The sequence below is a fragment of the Antedon mediterranea genome, chromosome 5 (assembly GCF_964355755.1).
Source record: "Antedon mediterranea chromosome 5, ecAntMedi1.1, whole genome shotgun sequence".
Classification (NCBI taxonomy): Eukaryota; Metazoa; Echinodermata; class Crinoidea; order Comatulida; family Antedonidae; genus Antedon; species Antedon mediterranea.
Genome location: NC_092674.1, coordinates 18,621,975 through 18,646,254, shown reverse-complemented (window position 1 = coordinate 18,646,254; position 24,280 = coordinate 18,621,975). Strand labels below are relative to the sequence as shown.

Sequence of the window (24,280 nt, the reverse complement as noted above, 5' to 3'; positions counted from 1 at the left end):
ATGATATGATATAGTGTAGTGGAAGCAACTATACAATGTAAACAACCTGCAATGCAATAAAAATAGTACCAAATTGATGTGAAAAGAAAATGCAACTTGTTATCAGATCATTAAAATGCTGGGATGTTGTCTAATTAAACTTCATTACATTACAATTAAATTCAGTGTTGCCTGTAGTTTCAAACAAAACAATTAATAAATGATCACAGACACATACTTTAAACAGAGAAATTTTAATCTATCCAGAAAACGAATGCATGTGAAATTAGCCCTTACCATTGTAAAATAGAAGTGCTTGTATATTTACCAACAACATACTACTGCAATCTACATATTTTTATAAATTCAAATTAAATTTTATAGTAGAGCATAAAAAATCACATATATGCATGTCATGATGATATGATATAGTGTAGTGGAAGCAACTATACAATGTAAACAACCTGCAATGCAATAAAAATAGTACCAAATTGATGTGAAAAGAAAATGCAACTTGTTCTCAGATCATTAAAATGCTGGGATGTTGTCTAATTAAACTTCATTACATTACAATTAAATTCAGTGTTGCCTGTAGTTTCAAACAAAACAATAAAAACATCAGACTATAATATATGAATACTTTTTTCTAAACTTAATATGTTTTAAATGGTTATGGTTAAATATATGATGGGTAAAGGCAAAATTGTATATATTGTAGTGTACAATCAGCTGAAAGCATCAATTGCAAAATATCTATGAAGTGTAAAAACATTCATTATTGTATAACTGAACAAAATCAGGATGCAATAACATGAATGCTCTTCACATACGTTTATTAGGCATATATTTACAGGTATTAAAAATCAAATTAATAACTGGTCAGATAAAAGTAAATTGTCACGGTGGTAAAATTGAACAAAACTCTGTAGCTTATAATTAGCATACTACATGCACACATTTTGGTCATTAGTATTTGGTTTAAATATAATGTTGAATTCACAAATACACATAGGCCCCGTTTCTGCTGCCAAAAATATACCGTATATATACGGTATATTTTATATACGGTATATTTTTTGGCAGCAGAAATGGGTCTCATAAAAAATATACCGTATATATTTGCGGTATATATACTGCATAAATATCCCCATCGTTTGTGGATATTATACGGTATATTCCAAAATATACCGTATATTTCGTTCCCCGTTTCTGCTGCACTCAAAATATACCGTAAATGTGACCCGACTCATAACACAAGGTCAAAAACTAACAGAGCGCGACGCGTTTGTTTTGGTTTTTCTGCTGCATTGAAAGTTGAAACACACGTGTAAAAGCAAGCAACAGATCAAAATGTCACTGTGGACCGAACAAATCACTATTTTTGCAATTCAATTGTGGGGGGAAGCGAAGGTTGGGGGGAGACTGCATGGCAACAGAAGAGATACCGAGATTTTAATTACAATAAATCGAATGTTCTTACACGACAACAACGTGATGTAAAATCATGGTAAAATACTGTATAATAGAAAATGGAAATTAAAACGGCAATATAGGATAATATAGCATAATATAAACTCAATTTGAATAATTAACAGAGTTTATTTATAGTGACATTTCTAGATTGTGCTTGTATGTGCGGTGTAAATTCGTTGCCACTTCTGCTCATTAGATTTAAAATAGAAAGCAATGCTACGACGTTTTGAGAAACCATCATTGTTTTGTTTTTGTCAGCATGTACCGATAGGTAAAAACCTCACTACACGAGGTCAATCCATACTTCCGTCTCACGAAATGCATTTTGGGTAATGAAAGCCAACTTTTTTACAACCCACCCACGAAGTATGTGCAGCGGAAACGGTGCACGAATTTCATATACGGTATATTTATACGGTATATTTATACGGTATATTTATACGGTATATTTTGGGTTGGCAGCAGAAACGGGCCCTAAAATACATACAGTACTTAACAATATTTTACATTGGGCAAGATTTTATCTTACAATTCATAAATACTTTTTAAAACATTGCCTACAAAATGAGATTCTAATATATTATGTCTGAATTTAATACATGGTTACATGGTTACATGATCTAAAAAATAGGTACGAACCACCCATTTCTTGTTCCAACTTGTTTGTCCAATTCACTATACTTCTAAAAAGGTTTAACCTAATGCTTTTATTAATTACTTTTATGCTTATACTTTTCTTATGTAATATCTTGCGGCCTAAATTGGTACAAACCTTATACACTGTAATAAGTTGCATTTCAAAATAGTGTATTTAAAATATTTTATTTTTTAAATACAGTCTAGTTATATAAAATTAATACCTAAAAATATTGTAGTCATAAATACTTAAAATATAGCACCACTTTCTGATATTCTAATCATCATCTGAACCACTGTCATATTGTAGCTGTTCACGCCACCAATCTTGAACATCTTGCGTAGCTACACCCATCACGTATGAGTTGACAGGTTTGGGAAACATTGGACTGGATAAGGTGCTGCTCGGTGGTCCAGACACAGGTGTACTTGGAGTTGAACCTACACAGAAATAAATTAGTATTAGTTTTAATTTGTTGCCTATTCTCTTGTGTTGATTTTGTGTGTAAACATTATATTCCCAAAGATATCATCAGCCATCAATATATATTTCCAGTGTATGACCTACATGCCTAAAATTTTATTCAAGTTTTAAAACAATATCAGATAATGTTGTACTGATGGCTGTCTCTTTAAATAGAATACTTCCCCCTTTCTTGCAGAAATATTGATATTTGGCTGGTTCCAATGTTCAAAATAAAATCTACTTTGTGCTTCTTGAACATTTGTTAGCCTGTAAATATATATTTCAGTCTGTAAATATATATCAGTCTTTAAAAAATAAAAGGATACATTTCTTCACATGCTTATGGTTGGTAATTAGACGATCTTTAACTAAAAGTATAATGAAGAAATATTAAAGATATATTGTTGTCCCCTGAAAAAATATTTGTTTAAATTTGAATGTCACATAATAGTTAACTAAAAATTGGATCGAAAAAAAAAAAAATTATTTAGCTGAAATAACTGTAATTTAAAGAAAAAAATAGTCAAATTGGCTGCCAGCCAATTGGTTGTTGGTTGAATTGTTTAGTTTGTCATTTTTTAAGCGAAAACATTATTTATTTCGGTTTTTTTCTACGAAAGTGATTAACTTTGTTAAAACTACAAAATGGCCTTTTTAACATCTGCTTTTGAGGAACAATACATCTTTAATGTAATTCCTCTTTTTTTAAATAGTGTGTAGACAAATTCTAATATGAATAGTGAAATATGTTACAAAGTTAAAAATGTACAGTTGAAAAAAAAAAATTCTGTAAAGTCAGCCTTACCAACTGACATCATAGCAGTTTTAGCTAAGCACAAACAATATCAAAATTAAAATAAGAATGCAATTACTACCAACATTCATATAGGTAGATACAATAAATTCAATATTAACACTTCTCAATGCTAATAAACACACCAGGCCTATTTTATAATAGAGCCTATTCAAGATTGTAAAACATAAATAGATTTAATATACGACGTCTTGCTTCAGTTAGAAACATAACGCACATAGAATTTAGATTTAGTAAGCTTTAAATTAGAAAAGGGTTTAAAGAAAGTGGTTGTCTTAAATTGAAAGTAGACTAATTTTAAAAAAAAACACAAAACAACAGACAAGAGTATGATACCTTCTGTCTCATATAACACAATCATCAAGGTAAACAGCCATATATACATTAAAACCAAATTATTATTTATTAATTGACAATAAAAGTCTGTAAATAAAGATGTCCCTAACAGAGGAATAGGGTAACCTGTCTGCTCTCTGTTACCACATGATAGCAGCAGCACCATGCTTCATGTGACTGTAGACAAAAGCCTACAAGCAGGGCAATATGATAGATGCACACCACACACCCTAACACATGCAAAGGTATCAAAAGCAGGGAGTATGGTAGCTAGAGGTGGAACACACAATATGCCTCTTTACATGCAACCACATGTTTATCTCACACAATACTAATCTCCTACATTTTAGTTTATCATTGTGTACCATGCATGTACTCCATTGCTACACTCTAGTGGGAGTTCAATCGTTGATGATGAATCTTGATATTGACTTAAATCACACACAAACACACCCACACACCACCAATGACGGCCACAAAAAGCTCTATAGATTAATTCTCTTCAACAATTCACAATCTCACACGATTTCATACAGATCATCCAGTTTATCATAAAACAAATCATAAAAACAATACTTATAAATTTTAAAATGCCTGATTGGGTATTGCTAAACAAAAATGTATACAGTGTACAGTGCAATACAGATACAGTGATCAATTTAAAGTATAAATATAAACAAATGAATGAATACAAATAATGACAATGATTGGAAACAAATAGATTGCATCTCATATATTTGATATGCTGTAGTTTGCTGTGTGTATGTGAGAAACAAAAGTTGTGAATCTCCAATTTGATCATAATCTCCCATTTGATCATAATCTCCCATTTGATCATAATCTCCCATTTGATCATAATCTCCCATTTGATCATAATTTCCCATTTGATCATAATCTCCCATTTGATCATAATCTCCCATTTGATCATAATCTCCCATTTGATCATAATCTCTATGCAGTAAGTTTTAATTTATGTTCCTTTTGCCAACAGCAAGAACTGACATAAAATCATAAAATATGTAATAAAGTTGAAATATATTATGTAAAGAATATGTAGCTTGTGTACTATCCAATGCTAACATTGTCATGTTGAGAATGTAAATATTTGTACAGTATTCTACTGTGCTTATCATCAGTGGCAGATCTAGAAAATGGATTCTGGCATCCAGGCATATCTTTATTTGTTTTTACCTCATCATCATATAACCAAATTTTGCAAATTAGGTTTAAAAAGGGTGTTTTCCAGAGTAAAAATTGATCAATTTGTAACCATCCAAAAGAAAGTGTAATTTCTGGGGACCAATAGGTCTATATTTCCAAATCTTTCTCATGGTGGTGGTAGTGGTGGACTCCTTTATTTAAGCATATTTTCCCCCACCCCCTCTCAACCACCCAAATTTGTGAAATTCCTGGATCAGCCACCGAATCATGTTTCCTGTCACTTACAATAAAACAGTATCAAGTGAATACATCTTCAAATGTAAATGGCTGCTCTATTATGAAAGATGGAAATAAGATCTTTAGAAATAACAATAATCAGGGTCCCCTACCAAGACATGTTGAGGCTTTCAAAGATTAGAAGGAGGCAAACAATGACAAAAATGATGAGTGAAACAATGTATGATATAATGGTTAGTGCTGATGAAATGATGAGCAGCAAGGCAGACAGCCAGCAGATAACAGACAGATACCTAACATCCTCCGATGATGGTGATGATGGTGTTGCCGTCGAAGTCTGAATCCAACAACAGGGTTTGGGGATTCGTCCTCACCTAACTTGATTGAACCATCTGAAACACATGGCACCAACAGCTTGTGACTCGGTGAACTCTGTCAAAAAACAAGATTTAAACTTAACTAACTCGTATTACAGATTCTAAGACAATTCTTGATATAGTTTTCTTTGTTATAAAGATAGAAAACCTGTTGATAGCTCAGTTTCTTCAATTTCATCTGTTATACATTTCAGAATACTAAATTGAACACGTAATACTTTCTTTTGTATTTATTCGATATAAAAATATTTCTAAACTTGCTTGTGACTTTGTGAAAAATGATTATCCAGATTTTTCAAAATTAGTAAATTAAATGATTAAACAAAACTACATTTACAGATTGGTTAGAAGCTGTATCTGCTGATTGAATGCTAGTTTCCAATCCAGGCATATCTTCAGATTCTAGGGTTTTAAGTGTGTTTGATGCTATACATGTAGGTATGCTGTATCGCTTGCTGTCTCTCTCATTGGCTAGTTGCATATTGTGCTGTGTGATTGATGGATCTTTGTTTGGTATCTCCTTCTGCAAAACAAACAATATACAAATAATGAATGTTTATGAGTGGAATAGTACAAATAATGGCATGAGATGAATGATGATATTTCCGACATTGACCGAATATAAAACATTTATTATTTGTTTTATACAACTAAATCATTCATTTGATTCAGATTGAATAGTAAACTTTATTAATTTTTTGTAACATATTTACATTGCAAAACAATTATATATATTTGGTTTTTTATAATATTATAATTATGTTATATTTATTATATTGTATTTTATAAACACACCTACTGTAGTTGTGTTTATAAAATCTGTAGTGTTAGTTATGTTAACCAGGGAAGAGTTAAATTGAAAAGTTAAAGTCTTCCCTGTGTTAACGAATCATATTCGACCTAAAGCTAATTTTCTAGACTATCCATATTTAGGATTAGTTTTTTTTTGTAGTAATTAACTGAACTCAATCTATGTAGGATGAGCTATAGTAGTTTGCTTGTATATGTGCCACACCATACAGTATGCTAAAAAGTAATAATAGTATTCTCTTCATGCCATATCTCAGCTGGTGGCGACATGGCGATAGACAAGAAAAGTCATTTCAAAGCTTTCATTTCAATATTGTACATTTTAAGAATTAATTCACAACACTTACAGTCTTGCGTTTTTTTATGCATTTTTCCAGCCAGTTTCGTATTGTATCTTTCGCTACTTCTTCTTCAATGTTAAATTCTAGTTCTTCTCTGGCCATTAGTTCATCTAGCTGTAGAGATTTACGTATATCCACAGTACGGTAGGATAACATGCTGAAATATGCCAATATCAAATTAGTCAAGGTATTATTTTGTAGATTTATTTGTGTAATTCTCTGTTTTTTAATTGTTTTTTGTTCACAGAACAAGAAATCAAGGATATGGACATTAACATGCAAGAAATATCCATTGAAGAAATAAAAAATGGTATAAGATAAGGTAAAGTGGAAACCGAAGCTTATTTGCTACTTGGTTCCCATCTCCATTTAATTTATCATTTAGGCCAGACATATTTGTATGTTTGTAGGGTACGCCACTCCTCTCACACAAACAAGTGCGATGAGAATTTAGCTTCAAAATACTTTTCATTCATTTACATTTATTTAGTCATTCTTTAACTTATTACACTATATAATTGATGGCAAGGATCCTGCATACAAAATTCTGTTTTTGCAGGACCTTTTTTCTATAAAACATAAAAATAACACACAACATAAATAAAATAAAACTAAGAAATATATAGTGTTTTTTAATGTTTTTTTTATACATTTATATTTCTTTCAAAAATATTCAGCCAGTACATGTGAATTTTGTCCACAATTTTGGTCCATATATGTGTATAAATTGTTTACTGTTTACAATCTCTTGAAGGGAATTTTGTTCTGAGGTTATGAGTAAAACTGGCACAGTAACTGAACATATTTAAAATATGATGTGGTAATTTTTTGAATCTTATATCCATAAATCCTATGACATTTACTTTGTGAAAAACGTATATTTTCAGTTTCTTTAACAATGGCTCTGAGGCTTGTCTGAATTTGGAGAAAGTAATGCATCTTAACTCTTTTTTGGAGCTTTAAGAGGACTTTTAACGTGCTCTGATATGTATTACCCCATATCAAGTTTCCATATTGAATGTGTATTCCAGTTGCCCTAGACACCTTTTTGCTAATAAGCTGTATTTGATGTTTCCAGCAAAGATTTTTAAATTCAAAATGACACCTAAATGTCACATTTTCTTTTCTCTGTAAATAATACATTATTCATTTTTATTTCAAATTTGTTTTGTACTTTTGGGTGGTTCTAAAAATATATTTTGCTGACATTTAATAACAGCTTATTTTCTTTATTAAGCCATACATTTATATTCAATATTCATAATATTGTATAATATTTCAGGGTCATCTCTCCTGCATGTTGTGTCGGCGAAGCTTATTATGTCTATTTCATTATTTGCTCTACTAATACACAAGTGGTCCTAGAACAGAGCCATGTGTCATCCCAATATTTATTTCTTTTAAATATGATGAACTAACATTTACATTTTCCTAAAAAATGACGCCCCTTATACCATAATGTGCCAATTTGCTCAACAGAACACTGTGAACGATAATATCAAACCCTTTTGACAAATCCATAAATGGAATGGAAGAAAAGGGATTACCATTAAGATACCCAAGAAGGGGGATTTAACATCATGTGGAAATTGAAGAGGGATAACATTATTATCAATACCAGGAAATATTTTGTCCTGGATTCATTATCTACTTAAACTTCATAGACTTTGAAAAGTCTTTCACAATAGCATTCATCAAGATACACTATGAGAAATTATGGATTAACAGAAAAATATCTAAACATTATTAAAGAAATGTATGTGTATGGAAATGTATGGAAAACATTGTGAATGGTTACATGAGGCATCATGTATTTTTGTTTTTTTTTGTATTTTTGACTGCGATATACAGTGTTTGATCATAGACTTGTTTTCTTGAAGACCTCTACTGCACTGCACATTGACAGTTTAAACAGACACACAAATATGGTCAAATTTCATGGACACCACAAGGGTAAAGAAAGAAAGGCAGACCAAATGGTACATGAAGTAATTGGAGCTTCTATTCTAACCTTGACTACTAAATAAACAAATTAAAAAAACTGAAAATCCAATACTACTATTATCAATTAGTTAAATAGGTAATTACAAAAATGAAAAAAAATGTATTGCATTTATACTTTTTTGGTATTTTAAGTATTTTACCTAAGTACATCATGAAAGTTGACATCTTGGCCATTTCTCATCTTCTCAATTTCACAACACATGTGTTTGTAGTTTAGGTGGTCTTTCTCCATATCGACTTCAAGGCGTCCTCGCAAAAGACGCAAAACAAACTTTACACGACTTACTGGAATAACTCCCTAAGTAAAACGACCACATCTTATTGAAGTTAAACATTTTTTAAACATTGAAGTTGTTGTTAAAATTTATATTATGAAAAACATATGGCTCTGAGCAAAATCAATTAAAATTGAAACCTAAGGAAATTATAAAAACCAATCAGAAACACTGAAAGTGGTTTAAGAGGACTGATGTTCAGAAGCTTAAATCTGAGAATTCTTTCCGAGATTAGTTATCTTATTCTGTCTTTTCAGTATTTTATCTTAAAGGTAGAATACCAACAAAAACCAAATTCCAATTTAATACAGGAAAATGTGATTCCAAGATACAAATTACAGAAAAACAGATTACAAAGATAATTTATCTCGAAAATATGACATTTCGAGTTAATTTATCTTGGAAAAATAATACTAAGACGGATTTTCACAATATTTATCTCTGTAATTAAAGTTTATTTTAAGATCCAAAATTTTAAATGAGTTGTTTGACAAGGATCAATCAATTGTTATTAGCATACCCGTCTGTTTATGTCTACCATATTCCATGTTGATTGGAAGTTTTTAATGTCAGCATAACTTAACAATGCATCCTCTTCGCTTGAGTAGAACAATGAGAAATTCTCCATAATGATACCTAATGACAGAATGAAAAGTTTGTACTTAAAAACTAACAATAATAATTCTGTATATATATCAACTGATGAAAAGAATGAAGTGGAATAAAGTCACTACATTCTGTGTGAAATATCCAAGATTGCACATTGTGACACAGTTTTGAAACTGTTAAATATATATTTAATATGGAATGTAGATTAGATTGATTATGCTTCTGAAAAACATGAGATGACACTACAGTAAAGGAATGATGAGATTTTCATGAAGTTCAGATATAATAAATTAAAAATGTGTAATAGAAATAACAACAACAAAATGAATCAAATGCCTGCTATAAATATCGGGTGAATCCCAATCATTCATGTACAAAAGAATAGGGATTTTACTGGGATGTGAACTATACATTCATTTTCTTTATTTCGTATACTACATCCATATACAAATCATAAAAAAAAAACAAAAAGAGAAACAATTTTACCAGGAAATTAACAATATAAGCAACTTCCACAAAACCAACCTACAATATCATAAAATACCAATTTGCACAAATGCTGATGTAGTTTGGATTGTGGAAGGACGTTAACTATCCCTCCACTGATAAAAGTGTTTATTTTAAAGTATCATGTAACACAATATGAATGAATATGAATGAACATAGAGGAAATTATAGATTGTTAATTTGACATATTTGATAGGATACCTTATAAAAGTTACATTAACATTTGTTCATTTTTATATCAATTAGAGACAAAACAGTTTAAGAATGTATGTATACAGTATAAATCACACACACTTTGCAGATCATATTATATTTAAATTAATTCATGACTTTGATTTATTAGATGAAGAATTCTTTTTGTTGATTAAACAAATAAACAAAAGTAGAACTTTAATGTACTATTTTTCTTCATTTTATTGCTACAATCATTTGATACACGTTTTTGTTTGACATTAATTTACAGAAATAAGATTTTGGAAATTAGAACTAAGATTTTCGTACACCAATTTGTTTACAAAGTGGGCTGAGTTTATTTTAAAAGATTTTAAAGATTTAAAAACATGCTTGTATTTTGCATGATAGCATACTTACCAACCAATAGATTGAGGACAATGTAAGCAATGATTAGGTAGAAGGTACAAAAATAAAATAGTGATGCTGCAGGATTACCGCAATCTGTTTCCCAAAAATTGTCCCCTGGTGTGCATTCATTGGGCTGCACCTGTTACCAATAACATCAAAAGTGTATTAAGTCTTTGCTTGAAAACATGAATGAAGATAATACCTTGTACTAAGGCAATCAAAAAGATCACAGGTTTTACCAATAGTTGCAACACCATCTAATGGCAAATGTCAAAATTAAGGTTAACGGTACATATAATTTCAAGCAAATTTGGAATTAATTTCATGTAAAAAATACATTTAAAATAACTGGTAAATCTGAAATTTTGTGTCTACTTCCATACTGAAATATTGTGTCTGCTTCAATACTGAGCCTTGTAACTACCAACCTATATCAATTTTGCAAATATTATCCAAAATACTTGAACGTACTATTTTTGATCAATTGTATTAAAAACAAAAATCAATCTTTTCTACTCTATTCTCTCTTATTAATGTAACAGAAGATTGGATTGAAGCAATAGACAAGGGGAAATATGTTTGCCTTATTATGTTAGACTTAAAGAAGGCATTTGTCGATCATGATATCCTTATTAAAAAGTTAAGTACTTTTTCACTCAGCACTAGTTCTATAGACTGGTTCAAAAGCTACATATATTATCGTAATCAAAAAACAATTGTTAATGGTGCTTCATCTAAACAATTCCAAATGAAGTGTGGCATACCACAGGGGTCTATTTTGGGCCCACTGTTGTTTCTATTATATGTTAATAACCTTCAAGCTGTAGAACAGTTAGTATGTATGCAGATACTATGCCTCTGATGATATAAATAAAAACAGACTTGGAAAATATAAGAAAATAGCCTATAATTCCCAGATGAAAGTCTGTTACGATAGCATACTGTATCTTGGCAAGTCGAACTCAGCATCCTCTTGATTTTACCAATACCCACCCAGAGTGGACATAATTACCCTTTACCATAATATAGTTAATTTCATTCCATGTCCAATTTTTACTTCAAGTTTGTTTAAACTTGTATGTTTATACTTTGGCCTTTTATATACACGCCCTGCTTGTGCAGGATATGCTTTGCAACGTGTCAGTTGCGATTTCGTACAGTATGGCTGAATGCACATATTTGACGAACTTAATGATAGTCTTTAGCTACATTTGGAATGATTTAGGCAGATGGCTTTCAGGCATGCTAGCAGATAGTAGTAAGTGGCCTGTTACTAGCTCAGGTAAGATCCTGAGGTGAAGAAATCAGTATCCACCTTTCATACTCATTTTGTTCCACCCTGAAAGGACAGTTCTCATAGTTAGTTAGTCATAGTACAGGTATTTGCCTGGATACGTCGTTTTATAAACAATTGTATATGTATAAGACATGTGTATCAGAAGTGTATCTATCCTGTGTTCAGATAACCAAGTACTGTGATAAAGGAACTTTATTTTTGTGGAATTGTTACATACCATGCAGTCATGCATAATCTTGTTCCAATCTTCACCAGTTACAATACGAAAAAGAGCTGCAATAGCATTAGTTGCATTCTCAAAGTTTGCTTGCCTGTCACAAAACAATAATAATAAATTGTTATTTATCTTGACTTAATTTCTTTTTTGTGTATTTTATGTTACTGCATTTTGTATATTACCCTGAAAAAGGTTACATTATTCAACCAAAAAATAAATGTCTACTATTTTGAAATTGTTGTCTGGAAGTAGACATTAGGGACTTTTAGATTGAGTGAACATGCACACGATGGTCCACACGTGCATATGGGTAGTAGTCGACTGCTGTTGTCGTCGAGAGATATATAAACATTTAGATTAAGTAGACATTTATGTAGACTTGCCAGTGAACGTATGACGTAATGACCTTGGGATCTGACAAATCAATAATTCATAGTTTGGAAATATAATTTGATTACTACATTCTCGCGAGCATTCTCGGCAGACATCATACCTCATACTCATGTCAGAGAGCGAACTTCACAATGCTACTGAATAAGTGTTCAAATTTGCCATTCGATGTACCAGTCGTCTAGTGCAAGCGTATATCATAAAAACGACGTAAAAGAGTAGCAGTCGACATAGTCGACATAAAAATCTTAAAGTCTCTATTATTAGGAAACAAAGCTGACTGACCTACTAAGACTTTCACCATACTTCACTTTACCAAACAAGACAACTCCAGCAAAGGCATAGGCAGTCATTAAAAGGAACAGACCAGCTATGATGAAAAAACTCTTCACCATAGACACAACGATAGTCATCATCAACATCTTTAGCGTAGGCTAAAAACAAACAAAATTTATCACAAATAATAATTAATAATCATAATTGTAAAGAACTAAAAACAAAGCATTAAACAGTACAGAAAATTACTTTTTTACTTTGCTGGCGTACCATCTAGGTTGTGCTCACAGATGGTTCAATTTTGCAAAAGGTCAGTGACCTTTTTGACCTCTACTGACCTTAAACATGGTTCGATTAATTTTATTAAAATTCTATATGATTAAAAAAACACGAATGCTACACAACGACACCAAGATCATACTAATTAGATGTTTGATTCTTGGGTTATTGCTATTAATGTTACACCCTACCCCAAAAAATGTATTTTTACTGCAATTTTTAAGAATAAAAAATGATAATTTGTGTATAATGAACTGCAATTTTAATCTTGTTAACATATATTTTCTTATTCAATATGTCAGTAAGCACAAGTAAAACACAATTAAGATAAAACATATCGAAAGTTATAGATACTATGTTGGAATTTATCTATATTTTGGCAAAAATGTGCATTTTTGTAAAAGGTCAATGACCTTTTGACCTCTACTGACCCTACTAATAGTCCGATTAATTTTATTTAAATTTTATAAGATTTTAAAAGATGTATGCTACACAATTGTACCAAGATAATACTAATTAGGTGTTGGATTCTTGGGTTATTGGGATAATTGTTACCCCCTACCCCAAAAATGTCTTTTTATTGTAATTTTGAAGAATAACAAAATTACATGACAATTGGTATTAATGCAGTGCAATTTTTTTCATGTTAACACATATTTTGTTATTCAATATGTCAGTAAACACAAGTAAAACACAATTAAAATAAAAAATATTGAAAATTTTAGATACGATATTGAAATTTATCTATATTTTGGGAGAAATTTGCATTTTGCAAAAGGTCAATAACCTTTTGACCTCTACTGACCTTAATAATCTTCCGATTAATTTTATTTAAATTTTAAAAGATTTTAAAAGATGTATGCTACACAATGTTACTAAGATAATACTAATTAGATGTTGGATTCTTGGGTTATTAGGATAAATGTTACCCACTACCCCAAAAAATATTTGAAGATAAAACACTGATGATCATTACAAATGACGCAAGTACATACAATGCATCCCTATATTTTTCTTGTTGACATCGATTTTTTCACTCTATATGTCCGTGGGAAGAAAATGATACCAAAGAAGTTTAACTGTGGGGGGGGGGGGGGTGGTGCACGGTAACCCCCCCTCCAGCCCATGGACTATATCTTGTTCTGCTGGTCTTAGTTGGAACTTGTATTCTACCATTGCGTTTGATTGTAAAGTATTTGTTAAGGGGGTATTAGCTGCCTTTACTATCCAATCAATCTAATTGTATCAACTGATCTTAAATGATGTATTCAACTCAGTAATGTGATTCAGTTTCTTTTTACCTTTTTTATTAATATTTTCATAGTTGCAAATCAAACAGAAAGTCATGGTGCTATAAAACAATTTTAACAGAGAGCTATCAATACTGAGTGATTTCATTTTACGAAGTATAGAAATGCTGTTGTGAAAAGGGAATACAACACAGGTGATATTACACAGCCTTGGGGTACTGAATCTTTATTTCATTTTAATTTCATTTCATTATTTATTTGGTCTATTTGAGTATATACATAACAACAACAAAATGAAATTGGGGAGACCAGGGTCAACCTAAGTGAACTTAATCAGTGTAGCTGAGCCGGTTGACCCAACCCCAAAGTCAGTTTACACATAAAAGACATAAAGCCATTTATTTATCTGTTGCGGTGTTAAAATCCCTAAAAACTAATAGACTAGTTGAACATTTTTTTACCAACTACATTCACGTATCCAAAAAACTGGATTGAATTTCTGAATTGAATTTTATTATGCCTGAGGGAATTGGCACTTGGGAGATTATAATGTTTTATTCATAGCCGTCAAGCAATATTATTTGTAAAAAAATTGTATTTTTTTTATAACTTTTTTGATTAGTTTATCATGAAGATATTGAATTCAGCATTTAAAAACTATTATTAAAAACGGGGATACCGTGCAGTAAAGCAACCTCATATTATTTAGCGTCAACAACCACAGACAGTGTACCACATTCCGAAAACACCCCTCAAATTTATAGGCGGCCATTATAGGGCCATAATAGTAAAAAATTAAAACAAAGAACTATGTCAAAAAACAACTAACGTTTTCAAAAATAAACGAACAAACTAAAAAAAAACGAACATTTTTCAAAAATCAACGAACAAACTAAAAAAACTACAAAGGAAAATAAAAATAAACGAACAAAATACAGAAAACAAAGAATTAAAACATATTCTAACTAGAAAGGCACTCCGAGAGTGCATACCTCCGCCTACTGTAAATTTCTCCGGTAAAAAAATATATATATGTGTGTGTGTCTTAATGCTGTTTGTGATTTACGCTAATTTCACTACAAGCATGTGTATGCGAGTTTGGTGTAATGGTTATGTAACAAGCCTTTCAATTAACAATAGCTTCAGTTGACTAACAATAGAACAGCAACGCGAAAATCAAACGAGTGAATTTGAAAAGAAATAGGTTTTTTAAACTACTCGCATCAAAAAACGTGCACATTAAATCAAATTATGTTTTAAAATTACAAATCACAAACTCTTGCCTCTTGTACAAAAATGAAGTTTTTTGGACAAGTAGAAAATGCAATTTCAGTTTACTTGTTACTTTAAGACTGCTCGCCGGCTTTTGGAAAAATTCTGTCCTATCTTTTAACACTAGCAGGTCTGAAAAGTATACTCAAAAAGTGGTCCAGAATTGGGACCATGGTCCCAAAATTTAATGGAATGGTCCTTGATCACATATCTATCTGTATATCTATTTTGATAAAGATCTTGTAATTACTTTTTGAGTAATCCTGCTAACAAACAAACAAACAAACACACGCTACCGATTACATATACCTCCTTGGCGGAGGTAAATAACAGTCAAGTTAAACAACAATAACCAAAAACAATGGACAATTTGGGAAATAAAATGACAAGTCGATTAATCAAAGGACAAGCTCAACAATCACTAATTATCGACGTTTGAGGGCATTGCAACACGCGAGAAGAGCCATATATATATATTGAAAGAGTTATGACTTCGAATGAATTAGAAGCCATTTTTGTGTCCAACTATTCCTATGTAGAGTCATGTTCGCAGTAACTAATATAATTTTATTACTTGGCAAAAAAGAATTTTGCCAAGTTTAGTATTTACTTTGTTTGTTTGTATGTTTGTATGTTTGTTTGTTTGTTTGTTTGTTTGTTTGTTTGTTTGTTTGTTTGTTTGTTTGTTTGTTTGTTTGTTTGTTTGTTTGTATGTTTGTTTGTTAGCACGATAGCGCCTACAGTTTTCAAGTTATCTTTCTGAATGTTTGGGTGTAGATAGGTATTTACTTTCAGACCATGCCTATTGAAAATCAACAAAATTGGTTTATTAATAACTTCACAAATAACAAAAATGATATTATTTTCAGACCGGCTAGTGTTAAAAGATAGGAGACAATTTTCAAAAGCCGGCGAGCAGTCTTAAAGTAACAAGTATACTGAAATTGTATTTTCTCGAGAACTACTTGTCCAAAAAACATCATTTTTGTACAAGAGGCAAGAGTTTTAAATTGTGATTTGTAATTTTTAAAACATAATTTGATTTAATGTACAGGTGTTTTGATACGAGTATTTTTTAAAAACCTATTTCTTTTCAAATTCACCCGTTGCTGTTCTATAACTATTGTTAGTTGATAATTAGTTTTTTTAGTACTGTACTTGCGTGTGTCCTTCCTTATTTCATTCTGTACATATTAGGTATATATATTTACAGAACATGCCTATTAATTTTCAGGAAAACTGATATATTGGTCATGTCTCAAAAGCTTATCTTCCGTACGATATATTAAAAAGCACGCATTCTGACTTTTTTTAAATATGGGCATATTCTTTGATATGGACCAAAATATTAGTCGACTGGTCACACGGTTAAGCTTACTACATGGGTTAAGGAAGAAGCGCCGCAAATCCGCACAGCTTCAAGACACTCCTCGACCGTTATTCTGGTCAATCTTGATTTTAGAAAGGTCATTGTTGCAATGCCGGAATTGTTTGTATTAAACATTATTTAAACAAATTATTAACCTTATCAGTATTTTAACCATGTAAAGCTAATATCTAAAGCAAAAATTGTATCTTTCAACATGCTCCCAGTCAGTGGATATATTTTGCCAAGTACTTCACTCAGTTTCTGAGTGCTTTCATTATTATTTTAACAAAAACCAAATTGATTGATTTGATATTAAATTCGATAGTAAAAGCCCTTTAAACGTTATACATTTTTAAAACAAAAGACTCGACTCCATACTCTACATAGTTGGACACAAAAATGGCTTCTAATCCATTCAAAGTCATAACTCTTTCTCACGTGTCATGAGTACTGCCCTCAAACGTTGAAAATTATTTAGTATTATTTTGTTGAAAAAATTAGTTGATTTTTGACATAGTTCTTTGTTTTAATTTTCCTATTATGGCCCTAATGGCCACCCATATAAATTAATCTAAATTAAATTTAATCATTATTAAGTAATTATTAACTAAATTAGTATACTATTATTAGTATTAAAAATCAATACCGAAAGTAGGTACCAATTTTCTATATCAAATTCTAAAAGTGAGGCGCGATTTACCAAAATTTGCCCTTACAGAAATTTATATATAGATGGTTAGGTTTACTCACATGTTTGCCTGTTATCGTAAAAAAACGAAAAACAATAATCACATATCCAATAGTATATGTACGTTGATCCTGAAAAAAAAACAATATGAAAGAATGTCATATGTATGATTGTCAGAAATTGTAATATGATGACCAGGCATGGATTTAGACCTTCGCATCATTCGCATATATGCATTTATTTTTTCAGAGCTACATGCGGACATGTATACAAATGCATGGTTAGTTAGTACAGTCAGTAGTACAAGGCATTGGCTGATACAATTTCGCAGAAGAGGACACTGGGAGACTACTATTCTTTTCTACGCGTGCATGGCGCATGGAATGCGTATGAGCCTTTTTTTTATATAAATTGTGTTTTTCAAACTTTGGTTAACAATTTTGTGTTGTTTTATTCATTTTCCAAACTTGAAATGGCGTTCTACGAGCACATTAAACATGACAGGTTGCGCACGGAAAAGTCAACAAATTGTAAAAATGTTGAAAAATATGTTAAAGACAATACAATTCATCAGAATGCAAGGTTACCCCCATTTTTTATTTTCTTACAGTCTATGAATCATAGGTGTGATTTAATATAGTGTTGAATGTTAAAGTGTGTTTGACGGCTAGATTATTTGCATATTAAAAACTAACTCGTAAGTTCGGTGGTATTATTCATGATATATTAAATATCATTTTTGAAAACAATCATCAAACAAACTAAAACATTTTCAAAGAGCAAAACATTAAACATAACGTTTACCTTTTTTCTTCACAGGTTAATATATAAAACTTGAAAGTATGAACTTTCATGATATGACATTTTTAAAAATTTGTGAAGATATTATCATAATAAATATTATGATTTAGTTTGGTATGTAATACTCTATTTGCATCGAGGGGTTCACCACACTGAATGCATGAAAAATCTTTCTTCGGATGTTATTACAGGTGTTCAGATGGCTCAATGTGTAGTGCAACCGACTTTCAGAGGTACCGGGATTAAATTACATCATGGGAAAACAATAAATAAAAGAAACAGCCTCGTATTAAATCCATTTATTTTTGTGAATCATATAAAACATATTTTATGTACTGTATATTATAGTATGTGTAGGCTGTGAATTCGATTCATTAACAAAGTCATATACATGGCTGCAGTTGCATGCTCAATTTGAGTTAGTGTTTACCAACCGACTGCCCGACCTGGTGAGCTGTAGAGTCGCGATTGCACACGACTAAAAATAAGCATCGTTTTAAGGTTTTGATTAGTTCATCCTTTTGAACTTTGATAACCTAAGACCTAGGCTTGAAACTTCTCAAACATGGCCACCAATCCTGTGTGTACAGGGTCTGCGGACTATGATTAGGAGGGGGATAAATGTTGTTGATTGTGTCTCAAAATAACCATCACACTCTATTATTCACCGTCCCTTTCATTTACAATCCTGGTGTGAACAAAGACAAAAGCTAAAATTTGCAATCAATAAATGACACCATGCCATTATCCCCCCCTCCCCCACCCTTAATAGGTTGTGTAATATGAAGAAAGCAGAATCTGTACCGGAATTTCGGTAAAACTGCTGAATGGCGCAGACTTCGCAACTTGGTTCAAGCTGGTATCCGTGAAGTTAAAGCTACTTATTATCGGAATTCGTTAAAAGCCCTGAAAACCAATAATCCTGCGAAATGGCACAAGGGTGTTAAGCAATTGTGTAATTTGAATAAACAATTTTCTGTCAGCCTGCCTGGACTGTCTGATTGTGACGCTGTGAGCATAATTAATGATCAATATGCTGCTATTTGTAATGGCCTTCCCTCTTTGGATCTCTCTAGTCTTCCAGCTTATTTGCCTGTCAGCAGCCCACCGCCTGTCATCTATACCTGGCAAGTGCAAAAAGTGCTTAATACTCTCAACCCTTTCAAAGTCGGGTATCCTGATGCTCAGCCAATTCGTTTGATTAAAGATTTCGTGCCTGAACTGAGTGTACCTGTCACTAACATTTTCAACAATGTAATTGATAAGGGTGTTTTTCCTGATGTTTTGAAAACACATATGTTCCTATACCCAAGGTGAAGATTGTTGCTTCTTTAAATGACCTTCGGCCCATCTTTTAGCCAGGATCTTCGAGAAGTTCATTGTGCGCTGGATCCTTGATGATATTAAAGAGTTGTATTAAGTTGGATTGTAAACAATTTTGTAATAGAAAGAAATCCTCCACCACTCATTATCTGATTAGTCTCATTGATGGCATTCTTAAAGATGTTGAAATAAAATAGAAAAAATAAAGCGTTCGATAGTGTTGATCATTCTATTGTTATAAAAAAGTGAATTGACCTCGGGTGAGGTCATCTTGAGTTCCTATCATCTGCAGCTTTCTCAGTGGCCGAGTAATGAACACCTCTATTAAATGTTGTGTAGCCCAGGGAACACTATTTGGGCCGGTGTTGTTTCTCATTCTCATTAATGACGCCCTGATTGATAGATGGAAATATGTTGACGACCTCACCCTGGGTGAAGTTGTCCCTAGAAATTCTTTACCTATGATGCAATCCCTTCTTGATAATTTAAATAAATGGTGTTTACAGAATCAAATGGTACCCAAACCTTCTAAATGTCATATCCTTACTATTAATTTTCTGAAGCATAAAACTCATGAAATGATTTAGCCTAAGTTTACCTTAAATGGATCAGTTCTTGATGTTATTGATCATATTAATTGGGATCTTAATACTGTGGATATCGTTTACCTTAAATGGATCAGTTCTTGATGTTATTGATCATATTAATTGGGATCTTAATACTGTGGATATCGTTTACCTTAAATGGATCAGTTCTTGATGTTATTGATCATATTAATTGGGATCTTAATACTGTGGATATCGTTTACCTTAAATGGATCAGTTCTTGATGTTATTGATCATATTAATTGGGATCTTAATACTGTGGATATCGTTTACCTTAAATGGATCAGTTCTTGATGTTATTGATCATATTAATTGGGATCTTAATACTGTGGATATCGTTTACCTTAAATGGATCAGTTCTTGATGTTATTGATCATATTAATTGGGATCTTAATACTGTGGATATCGTTTACCTTAAATGGATCAGTTCTTGATGTTATTGATCATATTAATTGGGATCTTAATACTGTGGATATCGTTTACCTTAAATGGATCAGTTCTTGATGTTATTGATCATATTAATTGGGATCTTAATACTGTGGATATCGTTTACCTTAAATGGATCAGTTCTTGATGTTATTGATCATATTAATTGGGATCTTAATACTGTGGATATCGTTTACCTTAAATGGATCAGTTCTTGATGTTATTGATCATATTAATTGGGATCTTAATACTGTGGATATCGTTTACCTTAAATGGATCAGTTCTTGATGTTATTGATCATATTAATTGGGATCTTAATACTGTGGATATCGTTTACCTTAAATGGATCAGTTCTTGATGTTATTGATCATATTAATTGGGATCTTAATACTGTGGATATCGTTTACCTTAAATGGATCAGTTCTTGATGTTATTGATCATATTAATTGGGATCTTAATACTGTGGATATCGTTTACCTTAAATGGATCAGTTCTTGATGTTATTGATCATATTAATTGGGATCTTAATACTGTGGATATCGTTTACCTTAAATGGATCAGTTCTTGATGTTATTGATCATATTAATTGGGATCTTAATACTGTGGATATCGTTTACCTTAAATGGATCAGTTCTTGATGTTATTGATCATATTAATTGGGATCTTAATACTGTGGATATCGTTTACCTTAAATGGATCAGTTCTTGATGTTATTGATCATATTAATTGGGATCTTAATACTGTGGATATCGTTTACCTTAAATGGATCAGTTCTTGATGTTATTGATCATATTAATTGGGATCTTAATACTGTGGATATCGTTTACCTTAAATGGATCAGTTCTTGATGTTATTGATCATATTAATTGGGATCTTAATACTGTGGATATCGTTTACCTTAAATGGATCAGTTCTTGATGTTATTGATCATATTAATTGGGATCTTAATACTGTGGATATCGTTTACCTTAAATGGATCAGTTCTTGATGTTATTGATCATATTAATTGGGATCTTAATACTGTGGATATCGTTTACCTTAAATGGATCAGTTCTTGATGTTATTGATCATATTAATTGGGATCTTAATACTGTGGATATCGTTTACCTTAAATGGATCAGTTCTTGATGTTATTGATCATATTAATTGGGATCTTAATACTGTGGATATCGTTTACCTTAAATGGATCAGTTCTTGATGTTATTGATCATATTAATTGGGATCTTAATACTGTGGATATCGTTTACCTTAAATGGATCAGTTCTTGATGTTATTGATCATATTAATTGGGATCTTAATACTGTGGATATCGTTTACCTTAAATGGATCAGTTCTTGATGTTATTGATCATATTAATTGGGATCTTAATACTGTGGATATCGTTTACCTTAAATGGATCAGTTCTTGATGTTATTGATCATATTAATTGGGATCTTAATACTGTGGATATCGTTTACCTTAAATGGATCAGTTCTTGATGTTATTGATCATATTAATTGGGATCTTAATACTGTGGATATCGTTTACCTTAAATGGATCAGTTCTTGATGTTATTGATCATATTAATTGGGATCTTAATACTGTGGATATCGTTTACCTTAAATGGATCAGTTCTTGATGTTATTGATCATATTAATTGGGATCTTAATACTGTGGATATCGTTTACCTTAAATGGATCAGTTCTTGATGTTATTGATCATATTAATTGGGATCTTAATACTGTGGATATCGTTTACCTTAAATGGATCAGTTCTTGATGTTATTGATCATATTAATTGGGATCTTAATACTGTGGATATCGTTTACCTTAAATGGATCAGTTCTTGATGTTATTGATCATATTAATTGGGATCTTAATACTGTGGATATCGTTTACCTTAAATGGATCAGTTCTTGATGTTATTGATCATATTAATTGGGATCTTAATACTGTGGATATCGTTTACCTTAAATGGATCAGTTCTTGATGTTATTGATCATATTAATTGGGATCTTAATACTGTGGATATCGTTTACCTTAAATGGATCAGTTCTTGATGTTATTGATCATATTAATTGGGATCTTAATACTGTGGATATCGTTTACCTTAAATGGATCAGTTCTTGATGTTATTGATCATATTAATTGGGATCTTAATACTGTGGATATCGTTTACCTTAAATGGATCAGTTCTTGATGTTATTGATCATATTAATTGGGATCTTAATACTGTGGATATCGTTTACCTTAAATGGATCAGTTCTTGATGTTATTGATCATATTAATTGGGATCTTAATACTGTGGATATCGTTTACCTTAAATGGATCAGTTCTTGATGTTATTGATCATATTAATTGGGATCTTAATACTGTGGATATCGTTTACCTTAAATGGATCAGTTCTTGATGTTATTGATCATATTAATTGGGATCTTAATACTGTGGATATCGTTTACCTTAAATGGATCAGTTCTTGATGTTATTGATCATATTAATTGGGATCTTAATACTGTGGATATCGTTTACCTTAAATGGATCAGTTCTTGATGTTATTGATCATATTAATTGGGATCTTAATACTGTGGATATCGTTTACCTTAAATGGATCAGTTCTTGATGTTATTGATCATATTAATTGGGATCTTAATACTGTGGATATCGTTTACCTTAAATGGATCAGTTCTTGATGTTATTGATCATATTAATTGGGATCTTAATACTGTGGATATCGTTTACCTTAAATGGATCAGTTCTTGATGTTATTGATCATATTAATTGGGATCTTAATACTGTGGATATCGTTTACCTTAAATGGATCAGTTCTTGATGTTATTGATCATATTAATTGGGATCTTAATACTGTGGATATCGTTTACCTTAAATGGATCAGTTCTTGATGTTATTGATCATATTAATTGGGATCTTAATACTGTGGATATCGTTTACCTTAAATGGATCAGTTCTTGATGTTATTGATCATATTAATTGGGATCTTAATACTGTGGATATCGTTTACCTTAAATGGATCAGTTCTTGATGTTATTGATCATATTAATTGGGATCTTAATACTGTGGATATCGTTTACCTTAAATGGATCAGTTCTTGATGTTATTGATCATATTAATTGGGATCTTAATACTGTGGATATCGTTTACCTTAAATGGATCAGTTCTTGATGTTATTGATCATATTAATTGGGATCTTAATACTGTGGATATCGTTTACCTTAAATGGATCAGTTCTTGATGTTATTGATCATATTAATTGGGATCTTAATACTGTGGATATCGTTTACCTTAAATGGATCAGTTCTTGATGTTATTGATCATATTAATTGGGATCTTAATACTGTGGATATCGTTTACCTTAAATGGATCAGTTCTTGATGTTATTGATCATATTAATTGGGATCTTAATACTGTGGATATCGTTTACCTTAAATGGATCAGTTCTTGATGTTATTGATCATATTAATTGGGATCTTAATACTGTGGATAT

The 24,280-nt window shown here is 31.3% G+C and overlaps 1 protein-coding gene across 7 annotated transcripts in view; it reads right to left on the bottom strand.

Annotated features, from left to right (window-relative positions):
• Positions 1-37: 37 nt before the first annotated feature.
• LOC140048760 (sodium leak channel NALCN-like) overlaps positions 38-24,280 on the bottom strand; it is a 90,556-nt gene continuing 66,313 nt past the window's right edge. For 5 of the 7 annotated variants that reach the window (XM_072093535.1, XM_072093539.1, XM_072093538.1 and 2 more), the window contains 10 exons: positions 17,708-17,776; positions 12,797-12,945; positions 12,122-12,215; positions 10,617-10,746; positions 9,430-9,545; positions 8,775-8,932; positions 6,637-6,787; positions 5,817-6,002; positions 5,396-5,534; positions 38-2,529 (listed from right to left, as the gene is read on the bottom strand). In XM_072093535.1, coding sequence (XP_071949636.1) covers positions 2,366-2,529; positions 5,396-5,534; positions 5,817-6,002; positions 6,637-6,787; positions 8,775-8,932; positions 9,430-9,545; positions 10,617-10,746; positions 12,122-12,215; positions 12,797-12,945; positions 17,708-17,776 — 1,356 coding nt within the window. In that variant the 3' untranslated portion in view covers positions 38-2,365. Of the gene's footprint in view, positions 2,530-5,395; positions 5,535-5,816; positions 6,003-6,636; positions 6,788-8,774; positions 8,933-9,429; positions 9,546-10,616; positions 10,747-12,121; positions 12,216-12,796; positions 12,946-17,707; positions 17,777-24,280 lie in introns of those variants that run through there. The other 2 variants (XM_072093537.1, XM_072093541.1) reach the window with 2 other exon arrangements.